The sequence below is a fragment of the Aedes aegypti genome, chromosome 3, assembly GCF_002204515.2.
Source record: "Aedes aegypti strain LVP_AGWG chromosome 3, AaegL5.0 Primary Assembly, whole genome shotgun sequence".
NCBI classification, from domain to species: Eukaryota; Metazoa; Arthropoda; class Insecta; order Diptera; family Culicidae; genus Aedes; species Aedes aegypti.
The window spans coordinates 348,562,303-348,585,447 of NC_035109.1; the positions used below are offsets into that span (position 1 = coordinate 348,562,303).

Below are 23,145 nucleotides of genomic sequence, written 5' to 3' on the forward strand. Positions count from 1 at the left end.
GAATGTTGTAGTAATTACGTGACTATAATGACATATCCTGTGTAGCGTGACATCAAAACAAATAGCGCTATTTTACCAACCTAATTTTCATTAGTCAATTAACATTCAAAGCACACTGCATAACGGCCCACTACGAGCTGCCATCAGTATAAAATCACCGGTACGATGCACCTGGCGTGTCTTATATTCTTCCTGCTATGCAAATCTTTCTCATCCGGCATCGTATACGTCCGGATGAAAAACGAGCGCGGCCCAATGGCTGTCCAGGCGGGCATAAACTGTCTCGAGCTGCTGACGGATAGTTACTTCCACAACAGGGATTCTTCGCAGATTCAAAACCTGGTGATCTTTCACCTGGATAATCTGAGCTCACCTTCGCGGGAAATCGAGCTGGGTTATCTGCAGAACCACCATACCGGCTACGAAGAAATGGCTTACGGTGGAACACAAATTTTCCAGCTGAAGGTGATGTCCGATGTGCTTCCGGTGGAAAGTTTGAGAAATGTACATTTCGTGGATTACAAGTTGATCGATTTCTATGTGATTGTGGCTGACGAGATGGAAAAGCTGGAGCGAGCCATGCGATATGTCAGTTCCGCGTACGCATTCAACCCACGTGGGAAGTTTCTAATTCTATACAACAATCCTAACAATCGCGACCACGAAGAATTATTTGCGTTAGAAGTATTGAAATTGCTTTTCTTTGGACATCACTCGGTTAACGTGTTGGTGGCTTACGCTGTAGATCTAATGACGTACAATGTCTATACGGGTGATCCTTATCATGGAACGCAGAACGACTGCGGTAAAATGAAAGCGCTAAAAATAGCCACAATTGTGAATGGAACTTTCAGGAATAAAGCTTCAGCGATAACATCGATTCGGATGCCAAAAGTGCCACCAGAGATGAAGTCTTGCACGTTCAACTTGTGCGCCAGAGTTGCTTCGCCGTTCGTCAACGAAGGATGCAAGACAGGATTAGAGCTGGAAATCATGCGATTGTTACAAGAATCTATGAAATTCAACGTAAATATATCGTGCAGCACCATGGAACGTGGTGAATTGATGGAAGACAACATAACCTGGTCCGACCTTCTGGGAAAACTTCGTGCTGATGAATGCGACATTATTGTTGGATCCTTCTATCCAGACTTCGATGTACACATAGACTTTGCGGGAACTTCACTTTACTTACAGGACTATTACACATGGTTTGTGAAATTGGCAGGATTGGAAAGCCGCTGGAAAGTTTTGTTGATGATATTTGAAGTACCCACTTGGCAGCTAATAGCTCTGTCTCTTTTAATATCATCAATATCATGGTACTTTATTGGCTCGGCACTCCCGGAATCGAACGCTCACAAATTATTGTCGACATGCTTTCTTAACACCTGGTGCGTTTTTCTATGCGTTTCGACAAACAACCGACCCATGTGCAGCTCGCTGAGAATTTTCTTCATTGCTTCCGCCTTATATGCGATGAACCTCACCACGATCTACACTTCATTGCTGATAATTTTCTTCACCTCACCACCGAGAATGCACCAAATCGACTCAATCGACGAAATACTGGCAGCAAATTTCCAAATCGGAGGTCGAATGGAGTACGAAGATTGGTTCGACAACGGAGACGAACGTGACCTGCGAGTATCCAGATTGTACGACAACTCGGATGACTTCCAGCCTTCTCACACAAATCTGAAAGCGGTTTCCCTCGGAAAACGTGTCATGCTCACCAGTCGGATGTACGTTAAGAGCAGTCACTTTCGAGATGCCGTGCATGGTCTAACTTTGGATTCCTTCGCCAATCAACTGGAGCTGATTGTGGAAAAAGGATTTCCTCTTCTGCCGAAGTTTAACCGTATCATATCTAACCTGAACGACATGGGAATAGTGGAAAAGCTGTTCAATGATTTTCTGTACAATGTGACGATTTTGGAACAGATTGAGGAAATCGTGAACCCAAATGAAGATGATGATCACAGTTTGGGTTCTGGTAGAGATGAAATAGTGTTGACTACGGACCATTTGCAAAGTGCATTTTTCTTCTACTTCGTTGGTGTGGTGATCAGTACGGTTGTGTTTTTCGGAGAAGTGTTTTTCAATATTCCGAAGGTGACAAGGATGGTGAATAAAGTAGATGTACGAATGGATCATATTTTGGTTAGGTTGAAGTTGCGAGAACCCAGATTGAAACCTGTGAAGTTGAGAAAAAGATCCCAAAGAATGGAAAGATTAAAAAGAAGAAAGATGTTTTACTGAGAAGCTGTCTTTTCGTCATGTTTTTAGATATGAGAGGTATGTGATACTGCTTTATTTAAAGTATTCTAAGCCAATGTCTAATGAGAATGTCGTGTAGCAAGCACGAAGATACTGCATGTTCTTTGAAATTATAGAAAAGTTTCTGTCCAAAAGGATCATCCAACGATAAGACCGTCAGCATTGTTTCACTCAATAGCTGAATGAAAATGATTTTCATCCAAGAAGTCGCTTCTTGGATGAAAATCATTTCCAATCCTCCATGTTGTGCTTGGCGAACTCAAGGTAGGTAGGTACCAAGAATCCGTTGCAATTTGTGATAAAGTCATCGAATTGCTTCTGACATTTCAATGCGAACGCTCGAAAATGTTTTTATTTCGTTTTGAAGACTGTTCAGTAAAAGCGTACCTTGAACCGATAGTTCAGTAATTATTTTTACTGACTTTTTCTGTTTTACTGATGTTCCAGTAAACTCTAATGTTTACGACACATTCAGCGATTAAATGAGTAATTGAACTGTATTTAGTAAAAGTTGAAAATGTGTACTGAATAACAGTAAACTTCAACAAAATAAGCTAATAAGTCAGTAAATTTGACTATTCACTGTCGAGAATTACAAAAAAAAATTACCGAACTGAGAAACGAAAATTGAGTGAGTAAATTAGATGATTTTGGCAACGCTCCTCAGCCTGTGAACCGTTCCACTGATTCGTTAAACTATAAGTTAAAATTTGACAGTTCGAAAGTAATTTTTCCTCCAGTTTAAAACAACCCTGCTCTTGAGCATGGTTAAACTTGACAGTTAAAAAGTTGTTTCCCTCTCCCGGTTATTTATGAAAAACTAATCATCTGTCAACTTTGCTCTGAAATACTATTCGACTGTCAAAACTCAAATAAGTCGACCGCGAAATTTAGTTTAACCATTTAAGGGGAAAATAACTATCGGAATGTTAAACGAATCAGTGAAACGGTTCACAGGCTCAGTTCCAAGTCTATAAATCAGATAAATCAACGTCAACAATATCGAATCGTTGGATGTCAACACATCTAGTGCTACCCAACCTCACAGTAGCTGGGCAAACAGTGGAAAATGTCCAAAGCTTTCATAAGTCAGATGGCGTCAGACGGTGGTACCAAGATCGACATAGGTGTACCGATCAAGAAGGTGGGGGCTGCTTTTGCGAGTTTAAGAAATATCTTGAAAAACAGTCAGATTAGTCAACACACGAAGATCCAAATATCCAACGTGAAATCTGTATTGCTTTACGTCAGTGAGACGTGATGTGTATCAACAGAGAACAATAATGCTTCCAAAGCTCTCTTCCGATGGAAAGTACCACGCCGCACACTGTAGCCGTCGCTGAAAAAACGTGATCGAAATTGTGTTGACCTTTAAAACATGATTTTAGTACTATAGTGTCTTCGGGAAAGTTTTTCCATAAAATAATTGCTATTTTATGAAAGTGTCAATTTGGTGATTAATCCACCTAAAAGTGAGAACGAAATTTTATTTTTCGTATGTATGAATTTAAAAATAAACTTTATTCGGGAATGTTGTAGGTAATATTAGAAGAAACAACTTTGCTGAAGACACCGTATGCATATTTTTTGATTTTCATGTACATTTGTGGAGTTTTTTGTGGAACACCCCTAAAAATCACTTTTTTCATCATAACTTGGTTGGATGGTTTTGTACAATTTTCAATTGTTCTAGTGTTATTTGTTACTTGCAAAAACGCATAACTTTCTCCAAAAGAGCATATTTTTATCTCTCATACTTTTCGAGCTATTGAAGGTTTTATATAAAATTTCGCACCTTTTTGACACTAAAAATCATTAGGTTGCGCACATTTCCGCAGTCTGAAACATGTTCATCCAATGGTTTGAAACTAATACTATGAAATGCAAAGAAAGCCACTTTTAGCCTGCTTTAGCCTGACGGTCAAAAGAAAGTCTGAAAAAATGTTTACTTACATGCAGATATAATTTACACTTATTCACTACCCCCTATATTGGCTTAACTTGAATATCTGGCTTCACTGTATCGAATTTTATGCAATCAAATCAACAATAACAGCAATCAACAACAGATCGGAATAATCTATTCAGACAGGTTTACCACAGACAAACAGACTAAATATCATACACTCTTTTCATCGTTCACTTTTCTAACATTAGTTCCATATATGAAGTAGGTGGTCAATTAGGGATTCCGGCTCCGACTACTTTTGCTGAATACCGATTCAACGGTACTACATCGATCAGTATCGGTAGGGTTTATGGACAAAAGGTCGAAAGACAAAAGGTCGAAAGGACAAATGGTCGAAAGACAAAAAGTCGAAAGGACAAAAGGTCGAAAATGATTTGCTAGGTGGGAAATTTTTCCTTCTTTGAAAAAAGATTTTCGACCTTTTGTCCCTTCTTTTTTGTTCTTCGACCTTTTGTCCTTTCGACCTTTTGTCTTCCGACCTTCTGTCTTTTCGGCATTTTGTCTTTCGACCTTTTGTCATAGATTCGTCATGTGATTTGCCATCACCAGAACCGCTTGATTGATGATACGATTGGCGAAGGTTATTTATCAGCATCATACAAAATAAAACAGCGGAATTACTGAAATCTTAAGATGATCATATTAAAGATCATGTAACAAAATTTGTTCATACATTTTTCTATGATGACATTTTGTTGAATTTGTACACTTTGTACACTGAATCCTTATACGAGGAAGTAGGTAATTTCTTTCTTGGTCTCTATTGGACAGTGGACCGAAGAGGCTCAAGAGGATGTAACAAGGATATTAAAAATTGCAGGGAGGATCTTCAGAATTGATACCGACTAAGAATTATTACACTGTTTGTTGGCGACATCAAATCCTGTGATTACATCAATGCTCTATCCCGAGAAAAAAGTGTTTCCTTATCAGGATGGGAAAATCTTTTGGTTAAGGTGAAGATGAATTGAAGCCAAAGTTCAAATTTTCAAGAGCACGGATCTGGGGAATCAAACATCCGTTCAAGCTGAAAACTTAATCGATTGGTCACTATCTGGTGGTGACCAATCGATTAGGTTTTCAGCTAAAACGGATGTTCGGTTCCCCAAATCCGTGCTCTTGAATATTTGAACTTTGGCTTCAATTCATCTTCACCTTAAAAAAGATAACGAACAAACCAGTGATAGCGAAGCTAAAAATAATGATGATAATCTTAAACATTGATATTTACTGATTTATGGATTGCATATGAATTTTAAAAGAAAAAAAAATGTTTCATAGTTATATTATACATTTAAGTTTTTGCTGCGAGCTCCGAAAAATTCCCAAGAAAGAACTGAGACTTCCTGCAGAAAAAAAATAGCAATAAGTGTTTTTCTGCAAAAAATAAACAGCTAACGTTGGAAAGGTGAACGACGAAAAGTGTGTTGGATATGTTGTCTGTTTGTCTGTGATAAACTTGTCTGAACAGATTATTCCGACCTTTTGTTGATTGATTATATTGTTGACTTTATTGCATAAAATTCGATACAGTGATGCCAGATATTCAAGTTAAGCCAATATAGGGTGTAGTGAATAAGTGTAAATTATATCTGCATGTAAGTAAACATTTTTTCAGACTTTCTTTTGACCGTCAGGCTAAAGCAGGCTAAAAGCGGCTTTCTCTGCATTTCATAGTATTAGTTTCAAACCATTGGATGAACATGTTTCAGACTGCGGAAATGTGCGCGACCTAATGATTTTTAGTGTCAAAAAGGTGCGAAATCTATATAAATAAAATTGGAATGGTGTTTGTATGTCACGAAATAACTTACGAACGGGTCTACGGATTTGGATGATTCTTTCTCCGTTTCGTTCGACAAGGGTTCCGACGTGTTTGTGTGCATCAAAATCCAAGGATATTCACCAGAAAAGTCGAAAAAACAAGAGTTAATGGACCTGACATTTTGTATGGGGTGATTCAAATCGTTTTCCAACAGCCTACTTGATGGCAAGACGAAGTTTGCCGGGACCACTAGTTTTATATAAAACCTTCAATAGCTCGAAAAGTATGAGAGATAAAAATATGCTCTTTTGGAGAAAATTATGCGTTTTTGCAAGTAACAAATAACACTAGAACAATTGAAAATTGTACAAAATCATCCAACCAAGTTATGATAAAAAAGTGATTTTTAGGGGCGTTCCACAAAAAACTCCACAAATGTACATGAAAATCAAAAAATATGCATACGGTGTCTTCAGCAAAGTTGTTTTTTATAATATTACCTACAACTTTCCCGAATAAAGTTTATTTTTAAATTCATACATACGAAAAATAAAATTTCGTTCTCACTTTTAGGTGGATTAATCACCAAATTGACACTTTCATAAAATAGCGATTATTTTATGGAAAAACTTTCCCGAAGACACTATAGTGCTAAAATAATGTTTTCAAGGTCAAAACAATTTCGATCACGTTTTTTCAGCGACGGGTACAGTGTGCGCCGTATCGGTCCTCCATGTATTTTTTTACGGTGGTATGAGGAATGTCCGAAGGAAGGTCATGAATCCGGACGGTAACGGCGGCATCATCAACGTACACCGGGATTTTAACACTTCTTCCTTCATGAACTACAACGTGCTTCAAATTGTTACGATTTTGATACTGTTTAGCTAAATCAACACTGGTCAATTCTACTAAAACACAGTTTCGGATGGTGTGGAACTGTATTGTTGCAACGTCCTTCAGTTCGAGTTTGATACTATCAAATAAAAATTTCTGAATATTAGCCATTTCCGGCCGCAGTAGCAGAACACTAAAGTCTACAACAAGTGTATTTTTACGAACGTTCGCCATCGTAAAAAGCACTTAGAAATCGCGGGATGAAATTTACACACGTCTGTTGTCTACAGGTCGTGACTGTCAACTGAATTCAAAAATAAAGAAACATTCACAAATATCATTGTATATACCAAAATTAGCTACTTTCGGAAGCAATCACAACAATCATTTCTATATTATTTCGAACAGACGAAGTTGTTTAAGATGATACAATTTTTATCATAGCGAAGGAGAGTAGCTCTAAACTGCTAATTTTGATAGCTTTTAGACCAACAATTTTTCCAATATTTGTGTACCATATTTTCACCTGCTTTAAAAAGGGTGCACCAAGAGGCTTCATTTTTTCACAACAGACACTCATCAAAGTATTGTTTGGAAAGTTAAAAAGTGTAGCGTGAGAAAAAAATCTGTTGCCCTAGATATTCACGTAGGTTCTAGCTTGGCATCGATCCCCCAACTAATTTCAGAATATTTCTGGAACCAGATGACCAATGGTTAAAAGCAATACAGATTATATAGGTAATACAAGTCTTTAGGGGCCTTCTTTAGCCGAGTGGTTAGAGTCCGCGGCTTCAGAGCAAAGCCATGCTGAAGGTGTCTGGGTTCGATTCCCAGTCAGTTCATGATGTTTTCATAAGAGGAAATTTCCTTGACTTCCCTGGGTATAGAGTATCGTCGTACCTGCCACACGACAGTTCGCATTCAAAATGGCATCTTTAGCAAAGAACGCTCTCAGTTATAACTGTGGAAGTGCTCATTAAACATTAAGTTGAGAAGCAGCCTTTTCCCCAGTGAGCACGTAATGGCAAAAAGAAGAAGTTTTTTTTTAATAAAAACAAAAACCACATTTCACAAAAAAAAAATTAGTGGTAAAATAAAAATTAGCTGATGGTATACTACATAACGACTACTAAAAAAGGTTAACGCGATTTTAAATTATCTTAAATAAGGGTTCTTTTATTAAGTTACCCTAACTTGGCGGTTAATGAAATAATGAAAGGTTATTAGTTAATTGCCTTAACTAATAAACTCTATCGGGGACTCCTGTATAAGACCGTGCAATACCATAATTTTATCAAGGTGCCTAGTAGAGCTTAATTTAATTTTCAAACTGTAAATTCAAGAAGAAAAAAAAATTTGTATAAGTCGGCACCTTGAAACACTGCCTCTTAAACGCAAGAAAGTGTAAAGATACAACACAAATTATTCAAAAAACTTTGAAGTTCATACGAAACCATATATGTATGTGTGTACATATTCATAACTGTCTGTAAACTGCCATATAAATTGTTTTAAATAACCCAATAAATTTCCCCGTCTATTCAAGGTCTGGGTTACAATATCTTCTTCAAATACAGCCCCACTCAATAGCACAAATCAGACGGAAATTTGATTCCCAATAACATTACTATGCTCCGGGCGCAATACGTTGGTTGGTGTACCCTTTCAAGGAAGGAGAAAAACAAATAAAAATCGTCTTTACGACAATTGCGCCCTGCGATGATAAATCGTCTGCACTTTCCCTCGCACATGCCCAGACTGAACCCTATCAGACGACCGACCATTGCCGAAAACCCACAAAATCCATAAATATGACAAATCACCGTAATTAAAACTGTATAAATTAGATATACTGATTGTTCTCCCTTCCGCTTCCTGGCATTCTTTGTTCACTTTCAGATATGTGATTCATCTTGCGGAAACGAATCCACTTGCCATCGTCATCATACCATCTTGCACGCCCAGCCATGGCGGAGAAATCCGATGGACGGTCGTTCAGAATGAAACCGGTAAGCTTCTTCTATCGCTCAATAGTGACTGACTTAATCCATCATTCGAATTTCGCAATTCCTCCCACAGATATCCTCGCAAGCAACAACGCACTGAACAAATCATACTACATCGTACCTTGCGCTTCACGGGGAACCTATCACATTTGGGTGGAAATCACCGACATCTACTGTGAAGCGGAAATTTCCTACAACACACGCAGTCTCGTTGATCTTTGGCCTCTGTTGAACCGAACTTCAGTTTCTGCCATCAAGGTTCATCAGCATCCCAGAAGGCATCAGCTTCTAGTCAAGTGGGAGAAGAGTAAATTCGACATCCACGCAATGCATTACTGCCTGGCCATTAGTAGAGATCATCCCCAGCGTACACTTTGCCAAGCACTGGGAAATTCTCAGTACGGATCCAGATGTGGCGTTTCAATGACGGAAACTCTCCAGCGGATATCGATCGAGGAAGAAAAGAAAGTTCCGATGGATGCGCTAACAACGATCGCTTGCACTGGCATTCGAACCAAACAGCTTTTAAAGGGAATGAAAGCCAACACGACTTACTTTTTGGATGTTTTTGCCGTTCATACTCAGAAGAACAACCTTTCATACTTGCTGGGAACTGCCACAGTTCATGTGAACCGAACTCGGCCCACGCAGCTGTTCGAAGGGAAACTGTTTGTGGGAAAATTATCAACGCTGGGCGGTTTGTCTCTTTTTAGTTTTAAGGTTCCAAAGCGATCGCCCAGCAACACCACTCTAAAGCTTTTGATCACACCATGTAGTGGTACAGTTAATCTGGAAATACTTCGAAAGAAACGTCTTATAATGAAGCCAATCCTGGATATCTACTACCCGCGGGTAATCACGGTAGGAAGTGTCGTTCCGGGGGAGCGATATCTGATTCAGGTTTCGGAAGCCGATGAACACTACCGTACCAATCGCATTCAGATAGCGGTGACGACCAAGGACGAGTTCGCCAACCTGCCGCAGTTGCCGGTCAACACAACGGTGGCGGAACTGACACAGCTGAGGACTTGCCACGCGACGACGATCGCTTGGTACAGTTCACCGGATAAACGGAAAATAAGGTAAGATTTTTCCATGACTACTTACCTTGGGATATATTATATTATATTTTATGGGCAAAAATGCCAAACTTTACGTAAAGGGCCATTTCATATAAAACGTGAAGAATTTAGAGAGCGTAGAAGTAGAAGGTATGAATAAGTCCATAATAGTCCACGGAGGGGGTGGGGGTAAGCATTTATTTGACAAACGAAAAATAAAATCAATCATTCAAACCTCAAACAATCAATCAAACTTCAATTTGGTATCTCGCACTTGTTTATGAAAATAGGTCAGATTTTACTGCAGAGTTTCCCAACCGATGATCCGCGGATCGTGACGAGTTCTCAGGGGGTCCGTGAAACTATTTCAAATAAGTGTTCAGTTGCTGTTTATATATTACACAATAGAGTGGTTCAAAAAAATCGTTTTTACTCCACACCGCTCATTCGATTCTAGATCAAATTCTGAGTGTCCTCCCAAAATTTGAGCTCATTTGGATAAAAATTGAGACTGCACAAGTCTTTTAAAGTTTATATGGGAATTACTATGAGAAAAGCAACCAATCCATTCAATCGGTCATAGTGTTTGTCCATGTGCTCTTGGTGATAAGAGCTACATTGATACTGTGAGATACATTCATCAGCTACAACTTTGCCGAAGACCGTTTTCAAATCGGACGCCTCAGTAATTAGTTATTGATTTATATCCAGTCACAAATACTTCAGCAGTGCTCATTTAACTTCTGAACAGACAACATTGCTGCACATGGTGCGAAAGATAGCACGCAAAAATCATGGCTACTATGTTTTACTGCATATGTCCAGTGATGCCTGCAGAACAGCCCAATAATTATAGCCAAAGTTTTACAACTCATTCAAAAATCAATAGCTAATTACTGGGGCGTCCAATTTAAAAACAGTCTTCGGCAGAGTTGTAGCTGATTACTGTATCTCACAGTATCAACATAGTTCTAATCCCCAAGAGCACATGGGCAAAAATTATGACCAATTGAATGAATTGCTTGCTTTTCCCATAGTAATTCCCATATAAACTTTAAAGGGCTTGTGCAGTCTCAGTTTTCATCCAAATGAGCTCAAATTTTGGGAGGACACTTATAATTTGAGCTAGAATCGAATGAGCGGTGTGGAGCAAAAACGATTTTTTGAACCACTCTATTACACATATTTCAAAAGTGTAACTTTTTTTTATATTATTTATTTATTTTTGGATTATCCTTGGCAGATTTATTGACAAGATTTATGAAATTTGCAATTTCATTTTTTTTTTTGCACTCAAACTATTTGAGCATTTATTGATACAATTTTTTTATTATTATTATTATTATTATTATTATTATTATTATTAAGGCACTCCGTGCTCGTGGCCACTGCTGTGCCGGAATCAGTTTTATCTGTATCTTCCTTACCGATACAGTTCTATTTTTAACTAATCTATATTTACATCTGCTTTCACTCTCTTCTGCTCTTTTGCTCTCACACCGAGCAGGTAGGAGAGTGCTCTGCTGTTGGTCCAATCGATTTCCATAAGCCATAGTCCATTGCTCTTGCGGTGGTTCGTTTTGCCGTGTTCCTGAGTCGTTTGAGGCTAGCTGCCTGCGAAGTGGGTCAATTTGTCTCAGTCACCATCTGATACTGACGGAGGATGGATGTGCTCCCCTATGCACGGTCCTCCGTGCGGCGTCTTCTGGTGGCTGGACGGGTTATTTTTTGGAGGGGCTGGGAATTGAATCCATGACCTTCCGCTTATGAAGCGAAAGCGTAACCTCAAGGCTACGGACCCCCCTTATATTGATACAAAATATTTCAGATTTTGACAGAAATTTTGCGTAGGTTCCTGGCGCATAGGTGGATCTTCAGAAGCATATTTGCAAGTTTTATAAAATATTCATAGAAGCCTCAAGATGATATCTTACTGTATATTTTTTATATGATCTTCCAGAATTCTTAATGAAATTCTTGATGGATGTACATTTGTAATATCTCTCTGTTAATTTTTAGAGATGCTTGTCGTGAAAATCTTCCAGTGATCATCTTTGACGATGCACTGGTTGTGTTTTTAGGTTTGGATCTTGCCGTACGAATTTTTTTAGAGTTCGACAAAATACTTTCTCAAGGTTCCTTATCGTATTTTTGAAAGATAATTGTAAGACACTTGACCAGATCTTAAGGGACTTCTTCGAAGGAATTCCTGCATTATGCTTGTAGAACTTCAAAGGGGGTCACAGCTGTAAAAAGGTTGAGAGCCACTGCCGCAAAAACTTAAACTGAACTGAATATCTCGAGTAGGTAACGGGTTCAGTTAACGGTTTGGAGAATTCCAGATTGGGAAAAGCCTCCTGAATCAGTTGGTGGTGATCCCGTAGGCCGAAGACTTCACCCTGGCCAGTTAGAGCCCTGAGTACCGTAATTCGGGGGCGAATTGATCACTTTACAATTTTTTGATGTGTTAACCCTCGGAATTCTAATAAATTTCGACAAAACCAGTACTCCATTGATCTTCATCGGTTTACGAAATCGACTTTTCATGATATAATATTTAACATGACATAAAAGTAGTTTAAATATCAAAAAATCTAAATGACCCACTAGGGCGAAATTGATCACCATATAACATAGCAGGTGTAAGAATAAAAAGTTTCCCAATCTACTAAATTTGGGTCTCCTGAAGCTGAAAATAATATCAAAATCCTTACAACTCGAGTATTTGATCATTTTATTGCAAAAATAAGCTTTGAAAATCTGCCTAATACGCCTATATGTAGGCAATTTCCCTTGAAATAAGCACATTATTTGAGAATAAACAATTTTTTGAGCAAAACTCTATACTTGGTATGCTGTATGATATCAAAAATAAGCCCATGGTTCATACTTAAAGTGATTATAAAACGAAGCCAAACTTTGAATTTTCAAATGCACAAGACGAGAGTATCTGACAACAGTTCGCGTTGAAAACCAATCAAATTGCTTGCTTGCTGGTGGTGACCAATGGGATAAATTTTCAACGCGGAACGCTGTTTGGTTCTCAAGTCTTGTGCTCTTGAAAATTTGAAGTGTGGCTTCGTTCTATAATCACCTTAAGCTTACACAACGCTTTAATCACTCAAAGTTGACATTTAGGCATAGCACCAGTAGATTGTTCAGCACCAACATTTCCAACTGTATTGCTTACACCTTCAAAAAGTGTGAATATTTTAATGCAAAACTGACCCTAATAAAAATAAAATAGTTCAAAATCACCATGAGACATCTATAAACTAAAAACCATGGAATGTCTGTGGTAACCTTCAGCATCTTTGGGAGGAAATGTTTTTTTGCACCGACCCGATTAAATTCGCTCCAGTGATCAATTTGCCCCCGGATTACGGTACTATCTTTATAGTCGTATAATTTTTTCATTGGAATTGTAGCTATATTTTTAGAGTCACTATAAAGATGAATATTTTTAGAGTCACGATTCATCAATCTTTCATGTTTGAATTATGTCGTCAATCATGGTTCCATAATCAACCCGGAACATCCGTAAAAATGAGATGAAAGAAGTAAATCGGTGATATTTGAATTGTTTCATAAAATTCAATGGGCGATGCCATCAACAAAATCCTTCCAAATAATGCTGCGGTAAAAAAAAAAAATAGCTATTCTTGTTATTTGGCACTTGGGCCTGGTTTTCTGTGGACCAGAACTAATCTGAATTCCTGTTGGAATATGAAATACTTCTACAGTGAGTGACACAAATAGTAATATGAATTAAAACAGCTCCATGGTATGGATTACTTATCGGTATTTCAGGTTCACGTGGTTATTTCATGGCCCCCGGAAAATCCTGAAAAGTGATAAAGCTGAACAAATTACTTAAGAAATATAGGTAACTTAAGAAATACAGAAAAGTTGCTTGACGACTGAATTTTATAGCTGGTAAACGAGATGTTTTCCCCCGTTTAAGTTTTAAAAAGCATCAGAAACAGTATTGCTTCACTACTAATCCGACGGTTTTGGTAATTTATTTTATCTTTTCAAGGATCTGATCCTTGAAAAAGGTAAAAAATACCGAAACCGTCGGATAGTGATCCAATACCTTTCTTGCTGCTCTCTGAGACTGAATCGTCCGAAAACATCTAATTTACCATTTAGAAATACAAGAATCTTCCACAGTAACCCTTTTAAAACATAAACGAAAGTAAAGGCACCTATCCTGACCAGTGGATTATAACATAATTGTGTCACAATTATATGAAATTTAGCACAAACAACAAATTTTATGTGATTTTTGTTAGAAGCCCTCTAAGGTGAGGAAGATATAACACAATTGAAACAAAACCAGTTTCTTCAAAAATCAGCCTGCTTTTGATTTGTTTTAATTGTAACACCCTTTGTAACAAAGAATCTGAGAGGAATTGCATGGTCAATTTTATTTCATGTTAGGAAGATAACAACTTTTGTTATATGTTTTGAACGATAACACAATGAGTATATTTTTTTAAGTTTATGATACAATGAGCTATATTTTAGTTTAAATTATAACATATTTTGTTTCTGTTTTGTTTAATGTAGAGTAAATTTTGTTATATTTTTTGTTATTTTAACTACTAACCAGCCAACATTATAACATGTTTTGTTACAAAAAACGTCTTATTGAAGTAACAAAGTCTGCAATTATTCAGTTGTAAGTAATCCACTGGTTGGGATAAGATAGAATGTACATTAAGAGCTATTGAACTCAGTCGTCTTACGAGCCAACACCTGAATTATTTACGTTAAGCAAATCTTTAACGCTGAAAATATCTGTATCTCTAAAAATATATATATATATATATATATATATCATATTTTTACTTCACGCGTGTCTAAAGGAATTCACTCCTTAAAACCTGCAAGGTCTGCCCACAAATTCTTCCTGATTTCCATCAAGAGGTTTCTTTATAATTTGATAGATCGTTGCAGGTTTTTCTCTTCAGAGCCCAACAATAATCTTTTGAGGATACTACAATATGTGTTCTAGATTAATCTGTGATAAATACTGTTAGCGCGTTAACCGTAGCCAACTCCGGTCGGGTCGGGGTGTACTGTATTTTTCAGATGAAGGGAATCAACACCACTGATTCTACTAGTCACCATACTACTTTATGACTCTACTTTTTACACTTTTACTATTACTGTTCACTTCACTTTACTCGATGTATAACTCGCGGCGGTAAAAACAAAACTGACTCACATGGTAGAGCGATCGCGTATTTACATCAGTGCGTTCGTGTTCTAGAAGTTTCGACGGTTCTCATTCTCGAAGGTACTCATTCTCGAAGCTTCTGGAACAGCACTCACTGACGAAAGTCTCGTTGTAGATATACTCACTCATAAGGAACTCACGGCATTTAAGTTCTTGGTTATTCACCTGGTACTCACACTCACTGTTGATACTCCTGCATTCAGTGGCGTAGTAAGGGTGGATCGAGAAGGGGCCACATTCGGATGCACTTTGAGTCGCACATGTTTACGGCTCGTTCCGTACGAAACAAATACTTTAATGTACTTTTTTGCAATTTCTCATCGTAATAGGCTGTTTTTCATCACGCCAATCTGTCATGAATCGGCCTACTTTCCTGCACTGAAGTATGCAGTGCGGGAATAGCCATTACGCAACTGGAACCAGTGCTAAAATGATTCATTACGCAACGCTTTCTCATTACGCATCTGTTTAGAGTTGAGTAATGAATCATAATACACTATTTTTTTCAGAAATCGTAAAATAATGGTGAATGCATTCCGATATAATTTCTGATAGCCTCAAATGGTGTTCTACGAAATTGCAAAAATTGTTGTACGTAACTCGTTGCAGGACTCGTTTTTCACAGCACTCGTCGTAATTTTCCTACTCGGCAAGTCTCGTAGGATAAATCTACGACTCGTGCTGTAAAAATCATCATTCTGCAACTTGTTTCGTAAACTACTATTAGGCTAATTCAAGAAATTACAAATAGTACCACCATTAATAATATTTCAATGATTATCTAGAATCATGCACCAAAAATGGCTTGAAAAATTGCTAACTGTCAACAAACATCTAGACGGATCCTTCAAGGAATCTCCGGAAATAACCTGGTAAGATATATTAATTAAATAAATGAAAAACCAAATTTTATACTTTGTCATTTAATTCCACAACTCTAATGGAATAAAATGGTACAGTACTAAACTCAGTTTTTCATTTATATATTTAGATATTCCTCTTAACAGCTCAAAGATTTATTACCAAATTTCAATTATTTCCGAAAGAACTTCTGTAGCATTCCTAGAAGTATCCCAAGAGATATTTCTGGAAGCACTCAAAATACATGGTAAAATTCTAAATTTTCCAGAAGAAACAATACATGCGATAATCCTTGAAAATATCGAGATAGAAATTTCTACGGGAACAGTTGGATATAGCCACTTTAACTGCACTACACATCTGAAGGAGGTAACGGTTGCCTCGAAGATCGTTTTGATTCCTTCCAAGACTTCAGTGCCGAATCCAGTACCGTCAAACGGGGTAACTTGCAACAGGGGTGAAACTTGCAACACTTTGACATGTAACCGAATTAACGTTTGGTTTAGCATTAAGTTAAATTATTGTAATTTATTTCGCCGTTTATTGACCTAAGATATAAAACAGAAGATTTTGGCGAGTGTTTGGGTATTGTTTCTTTTATGGTTGGTTTGCTGGAGGTGAAAATCATATTTCACGTTGGATTGTATGAAAATAATGCTGAAAATCGTTCCTCGTGCCACACAAACGGTAGAAATATGTCATTCGAGGCATTTGCTATCAGTTACAGTACTTAGTAGTGTACAAATTGACAATATAAAAGTTTTGATAATTTGATGCTTAAACACTATAAAAATTCAAAAACGTTTTTGACTACCCTTGTGGGGTAACTTGCAACAGCAATTTTAATCTCAATTGTTCGATATTTCTTGCCGCACGTCATCAGAAACACATGAAATAGCAAAGTTTAACATATATTTGTTCAATAACATTAAAATTTGTGTACCTCAATCAATTCAATACACGTTTGGTACAAAATATTTCAAAGTTTACAATACCGTTCATTATAATTATAATTATTTTTATTCTCTTCATGAAAATTGTGAATAATTTTGAAAATCTGTATTAATCTGCCATTAGGAACTTTTTGCATGAAATATGGTGATAATTATGTCAAAACACCAACAGAGACTATTTCAAGGCATACATATCAATATGTGATACGTTGCGTTGGTTGAAATATGTATAAAAATATAAGTTATGCGAAGTATAACTTAAAATTCCATTATATTTGTAGAAAAGTTGGCTTTCCAACTTTAGAGACTTATGATGTGCTAGAATTTCCCCGTGTAAACATCCAATAGAGTTTTCAATCGAATTGGTATAATACTCCTAATTCAAACAATAATAATTAGTTTACTAAGAGTATATTACTCTGTTTTTGATTATTGTCATGCTTTTACTGCATAAAATTATTATATATTCATAATAACACGATATAGGTTAACTTTTTAATAGTGAACTTTTGGTAGCACTATGTGTTGCATGTTACCCCACATCAGGGGGAGCTTGAAAATTGTATATTTTTCGTCTCTCCTTATCCCAGAAAACCAAATGCTGATAAATTTAATACCGCGTGGTATTCTTTACGTGGCGAAAAGGATACCATATAGTTTTTGTTTCATCTGAATCCTTAAATTTTTTTTCTTCATAGCTTTGAAGTTGAAAAGTGTTGCAAGTTACCCCGTTTGACGGTAGCTATAAAACTCACATCAGTCGAACCTCTTTATTCTTCTTTCAATACAATTTTAAAGATCTTTTATTTTGCTAAATAAAAAAACCTGTGTTTTTCCGAAAACATATGAAAAATATGAAACCTAGGCCCCAAAGCTATCCTGTTTAGAACAAATCAGATGTTATCTAGAAAGGAAACCAGATGTTATCTAGAAATTAAACCATTACATATTCGATTCGAAATTCTAAGGAAAAAGAAGATATGAAATGTAATGTTCAATTTCTTTGGAAAATGAGGACATTTTTAGCTCAAAGTAAAACACATTGTCAAAAAAGAGAACATGTCCATCTGGTGATCCTAGTTCCACCACATTTTGAACTAATTTTGACATTTGAAGAAATTTACCAGATATATGAAACATATTTTGTGAAAGGCAACGTGTACATTTGGGGGGGAAGTAGGGAAAAATGAATTTTTTGCACTTGTCCACAGGGAGAGTTGAAGGGAACTAAAGTCAGGGTTTCGGGTCAACGTGGTAGAACTGCATTAAAGTGATTTGAAGTTTTGACTATTTTTGTCTGTGAAACTTTGATTGCTGCAGCAAGTTCTTCTGTCGATTACTATGATTATGAAGAAGTAGAACACACTATTATAGAAAAATATAAAGATGATGAAAATAAGGTTCATTTTTGTGTTACACGATGTGGAAATCTGTAGTGGGACTGATATGCGGTTACTTTTCATTATGGGATAATTTGATTTGCTGTTTTTTTCTACTTTTTCCGAACAAAACATATTATCTCATTAGGGCAACTGAAAGAACATTGGAAGATATGTTGAAAACTGAACTCAACTCAATTTTGACGAAAATGCAGATGGGACTGACTTGCGATTCACGGCAGTATAACACTCATTTTTCCCAAGATAGTAATCATCGAGGTGGAGAAACGACCTGCAAAGTCCAATCATGAATGTCACGCGAAAACAATCTACCGTTTTGATTCAAATCCTAGACAGCTCCAAATTCCGGACACTACTTCGTATGGGAAAGAATACTACAAAAATGTTTCAAAATTTGTCGTTAAAATGTCGATCCTCAAATCGTTTTACCAAACATTTTTTATAGCAATCCATGAAAATAATCAATTTTTAACTTGTTTTGATGTTTCTCTCACTCTAATTCTGTTTTTCAAGAGCTATCCAAAATTCGCATCAAAGTATCCGGAATATGAAGCAAAATTGAGGTTGAATCCGGAATACGAATCATGAAAATTTCTATTTATTCACGTTTATTCACGATGTGGAATTCAAATCTTCACACACTACTCGAAAGCTAAGTGCTTACAAGGCTTGATAACGCTGAGGTTTCATACAGAACGATGTTTTTCGATGTACTTCACTGAGGCCTTACGTGTCCGTAACGTGAATAAAAGCGGTATTTTGACATTCTTCGCACCCTTTTTGTATGAATATTCTAAGTTTTTGCGTGCAACGTGTCACAAAATCTCCTCTACTTCTTTTTCTAGCTTGCAAAGTGATATCCGAAACTGGTTTTATTCATAATTTGAACAATATTGAATTTTTTGAATTTTTCGTCAGTCTTACTGTTTAGAGGTTCCACTCTGTTCAGTTATAGGTTTGAGATCAATCTGAAATCCTTGTCGCACATAACGGTTACAATACACGACTTTTTAGAATAATCTTTTTCTGAAGTTTTATTTAGAGTATTCGTATATTGTAACAGTGAACAATTCTTTCAGAAATAACATACGTAAAAGAGGTTTTCGAGGAAATTAGGAAAGCTTGGAATCTAGAATTACTTCGTTGTACTTTATCTCAGAGTCGGAAAGACGCAAAGACGCTCGAATTTCATTCGTCTGTCCTTTAAGAAAAATGTCTTTTTCGGATTCGTACTTATGCACATACCGACTATGAAAGCAAAATGGTCTTTCACAAACCCCTAAATTGGAAAACTGTTTTTATTGAGTTGTCTCAATAACGTATCTACTACAGAATTCCACAAAAGTGGCGATAAGCCTCCTCCTTCAAGGAGTTAACAAACACTCAAGTTTTGAATCGCAGCTTGTCGTAATGTCGAAAAGAGATGTCGGTTTTGAGCGTTTTATAAATCCCAATAATAATCATTGTAGGTAGCACATAGCCTTCTTTCCGAATAAACTTCACGTCAGGATCTGGGAATCTTCTGGAACATAACACGATAAATACCATCTATTCATGGCGATTTGAAAGGATCAATACTATTGCCCCTTGAATCGATTCAGTGTTTACGTTTCTGTGAGCCGAAATTAGAGGCTCGTAGCTACATGAAAATATACTTGGTTTATCCGGGGAAATATGATTCCAAACATTCCACTTCAAACATTCTACAACTTTTTCATCAGAAGAATTAAAATAATCCTTAGATTTTGCAAGGATTGTTTTCAACTAATTTTAACAGATCATGATATGATGTTTGGATCAACGTTCCAACCAAACAATTGGACAAATTTAAGCTGCAGCTTGTTTCTTCATGCTTCCAATATTGGATGGTTTATACAAGTTTTCAATTTTCGTTAAGTGCAATAAAAACTTAAATATTTAAAAATATTTAAAGCTAATTGTTTGTTCAATTCTCAGGTACTGCACCTATATTTTTAAGCAACACACAAAGCATCAGTACTACAGCAACATCAAAATGCCATCCTACTGTGAACTGGAAAGTCGTGACATCTACCAGCACCCGCAGTTGCAACAAATGCATTGCATCTTCTCGGATCAGATGTAACTAATTCAATTGAATTTGGTTATCTCAATTTTTCATTAAGTAGCCTATTTCTTTCAGAAACCACACCGATCTCATGCCCAAATCGATGTCCATCAGCAATCTAGCCCCGGCACACTACTATCTGATTTTCGTAACGGCCAGCCTAGGAAACGGGCGAAGCCTTCCCTACCGCTCGGCCAGGATAAAAACCCATCCTTACTGTCGGGAAGGGGACTCCAGTGTGGCAACCCCCACCATCAACCAGCAGCAGACGCGGTTTCGGAATGTTTCGGTCTTCAAAAAGCAGCATCACCAACAGCCGTATCAACCGCGTGGCAACAGTAGCATCAACATGCTCAAGTCCGGCGGACTTCCCAAGCAGCACCAGCAGCTGATGATCGAGAGGAGAAACAATCGGTTGAAGAGGGATAACAAGTAGATTTGGGACTAACTGTTAAGGGTATGCGATATTGTGAATGATCCGGTAAAAAGCCGCGGAAACGAAATTCCGCGGAACACCACCAAGATTATTTGAGAATAAGACTGTGTTATATTCGTGCTCAGAATCCTGTGAGATAACGCCTAGGATTACATAGGAATCTCGTTCTTTGAAACAGATACGCATTAGCTCATGATCTGTTCAAGGTCATGTTGTTAGTCATGGAATGCATGAGCATGAGCAAAGTTCACATTGGCTATGGCTGTTGTTCATTACATTATTTTCAGAAATTACGGGAAACACGTGATCAATGTTACTATGCAAATCCATTATTATCGATTTTTTTCAACTCACTGCTCTTGCTCTGAACACGTCGCAAACTGTGTTCTGTTCATGAGCCAAGCTCATGTTCTGCTCAAAATGCATTTCTGAATGCCAATTTTTTCTCACAGTACTATCTGAAATCTTTTGAGATTTTTGTATGAGTTCTTCTTCTAGTTCTGCAACATTTTTGTACAGGGATCGTTCCTTAAATTTCATGAAGATGCGTATGAGTTTTCCCGACGTATAAATGAAACTTAAATTTTGTGATAATGAATCCTTAAGCTTACTTGTTTCGATCCAAACTGTAGGGTAAACTGTGAGGAATTTCTAACAAGGCTGAATTCATTTCTGTTTTGTTCTTTTAGTAGTGTACAAATAGAGTACACACAAACTTTTTATTTATAGGATAAACAAATGATCTCTTGAAGGTTTACCGCCCTTCTACGTCTACATGTCCCATGTGCTATGTAAATCTTATTGACCCAGTTTATGAATAAACTACCCATTCAGCCTAACCCATTCAGCCTAACCAGGGCTACATTTAAGGGGGGACGGAGGGTCTGAGGGGGCCATTGAGAATAAATTTAAGAAATTTGTTTCGTTCCGAGGAATTCCGTTTCACATCGGATTTCGTACCGAGCTACACGCAACTTTGCTATATTTCGTTTCGTTGTCATCAGTGTTAGAAATTCCGTGTATCGTTTCATTTTGTATGGACATGGAAAAACGCATATCGCATACCCTCACAAACTGCAGCAGTGAAAGCACCAAAGCAAACTCATTGTAAAAGAAGCAAGCATATAAATCGTCCCTAATTGATTTGGCACAGGATCAAACTCGATCCACCCGATGGTGTCTAGAAGAGCACTCCAGCCAACCAGGAGGAAGTGCTCTGATTTATGTTGCTTCCCCGTACCACTATCAAACGCACATATGCAATCATACATAGACTAGGGTGTCCAAGGAAAAAAATCATTTCTCGAAATGTCATGGTGCTGAACCCTGGAATGAAAGATATATTTTATAAATCGATCTGGCGGAATTTCTAAACGTTTTTAAGAAAACTGATTTGTTCTACAAAATTGATATAAATACGCATATCTTTCATTCTAGTGCTAAGCACCACGACTTTTCAAATATTGATTTCTTATGGGACACCCTACTAGACGGTCCACACTCGTAGAAGGCGTTTATTGGCAGTTAAATTTTTGTTCTATGCTGGAACCGAAATATATATAAAAAAAACAGTCAAGTTGCTAGGGATAAGACATGCAGTCAGTCGTGTGAGATTTATTTCCCTGTTAGAAAACGCCGTGGTCTGGGATGTCCGGGAGAAACTGAAATAAAAGTTGTATTGCGTTAATAAATTAGGGATGCGACGACGGCAGCCACTTGTGACACAAACCAAGGCGAAAGTATGGAGATTTTTGTGAAATAAAATTATAGAAATGTTGTAAAATTTATGACACTCCGGAAGGATACAGCTTTCAAGTAGTATAGCGAAGCTAATAAGATTTCGGTGCAAGCAGATAGCACTAGCGCAGCCATAAACTCTTATAAACGGATCTGTATAAATGCGTACATGAATATTACTTTGTAGGTTTGAGCCATGTCGCCGAGAAGGCAGAGAACATTGTTACTAATATGTATAGTAGAAACTAAGAAATGACAACCCTGTCGCGTAGGAGATACACGTACTTAGCATGTAAGGACTTAAGTGGTGGATGTCGACCGAACATCCACCCAGCTTGTACCATTGATTGGTTTTATGAGCGCGATTATGTCTGTTCTTTGGAAGAATATTTATTCGATGATATTTTCTACTTGTGTAATTTTACATTCAGTCGTAAGGATTTGTACCATTAACCATTATTTGAAGTGTAAATTTTCAAAACCGAAATACATACGAGTATTACCCAGAA

The 23,145-nt window shown here is 37.2% G+C and overlaps 1 protein-coding gene across 4 annotated transcripts in view; it reads left to right on the forward strand.

The window, feature by feature from the left end:
- Nucleotides 1-23,145, forward strand: part of LOC5578086 — an 80,221-nt gene extending 57,076 nt beyond the window's left edge. For all 4 annotated transcript variants that reach the window (XM_001656730.2, XM_021851112.1, XM_021851111.1 and 1 more), the window contains 4 exons: nt 8,751-8,860; nt 8,931-9,939; nt 20,334-20,477; nt 20,539-23,145. In XM_001656730.2, the coding sequence (XP_001656780.2) occupies nt 8,751-8,860; nt 8,931-9,939; nt 20,334-20,477; nt 20,539-20,899 (1,624 nt within the window). In that variant the 3' untranslated portion in view covers nt 20,900-23,145. The remainder of the gene's footprint in view (nt 1-8,750; nt 8,861-8,930; nt 9,940-20,333; nt 20,478-20,538) is intronic.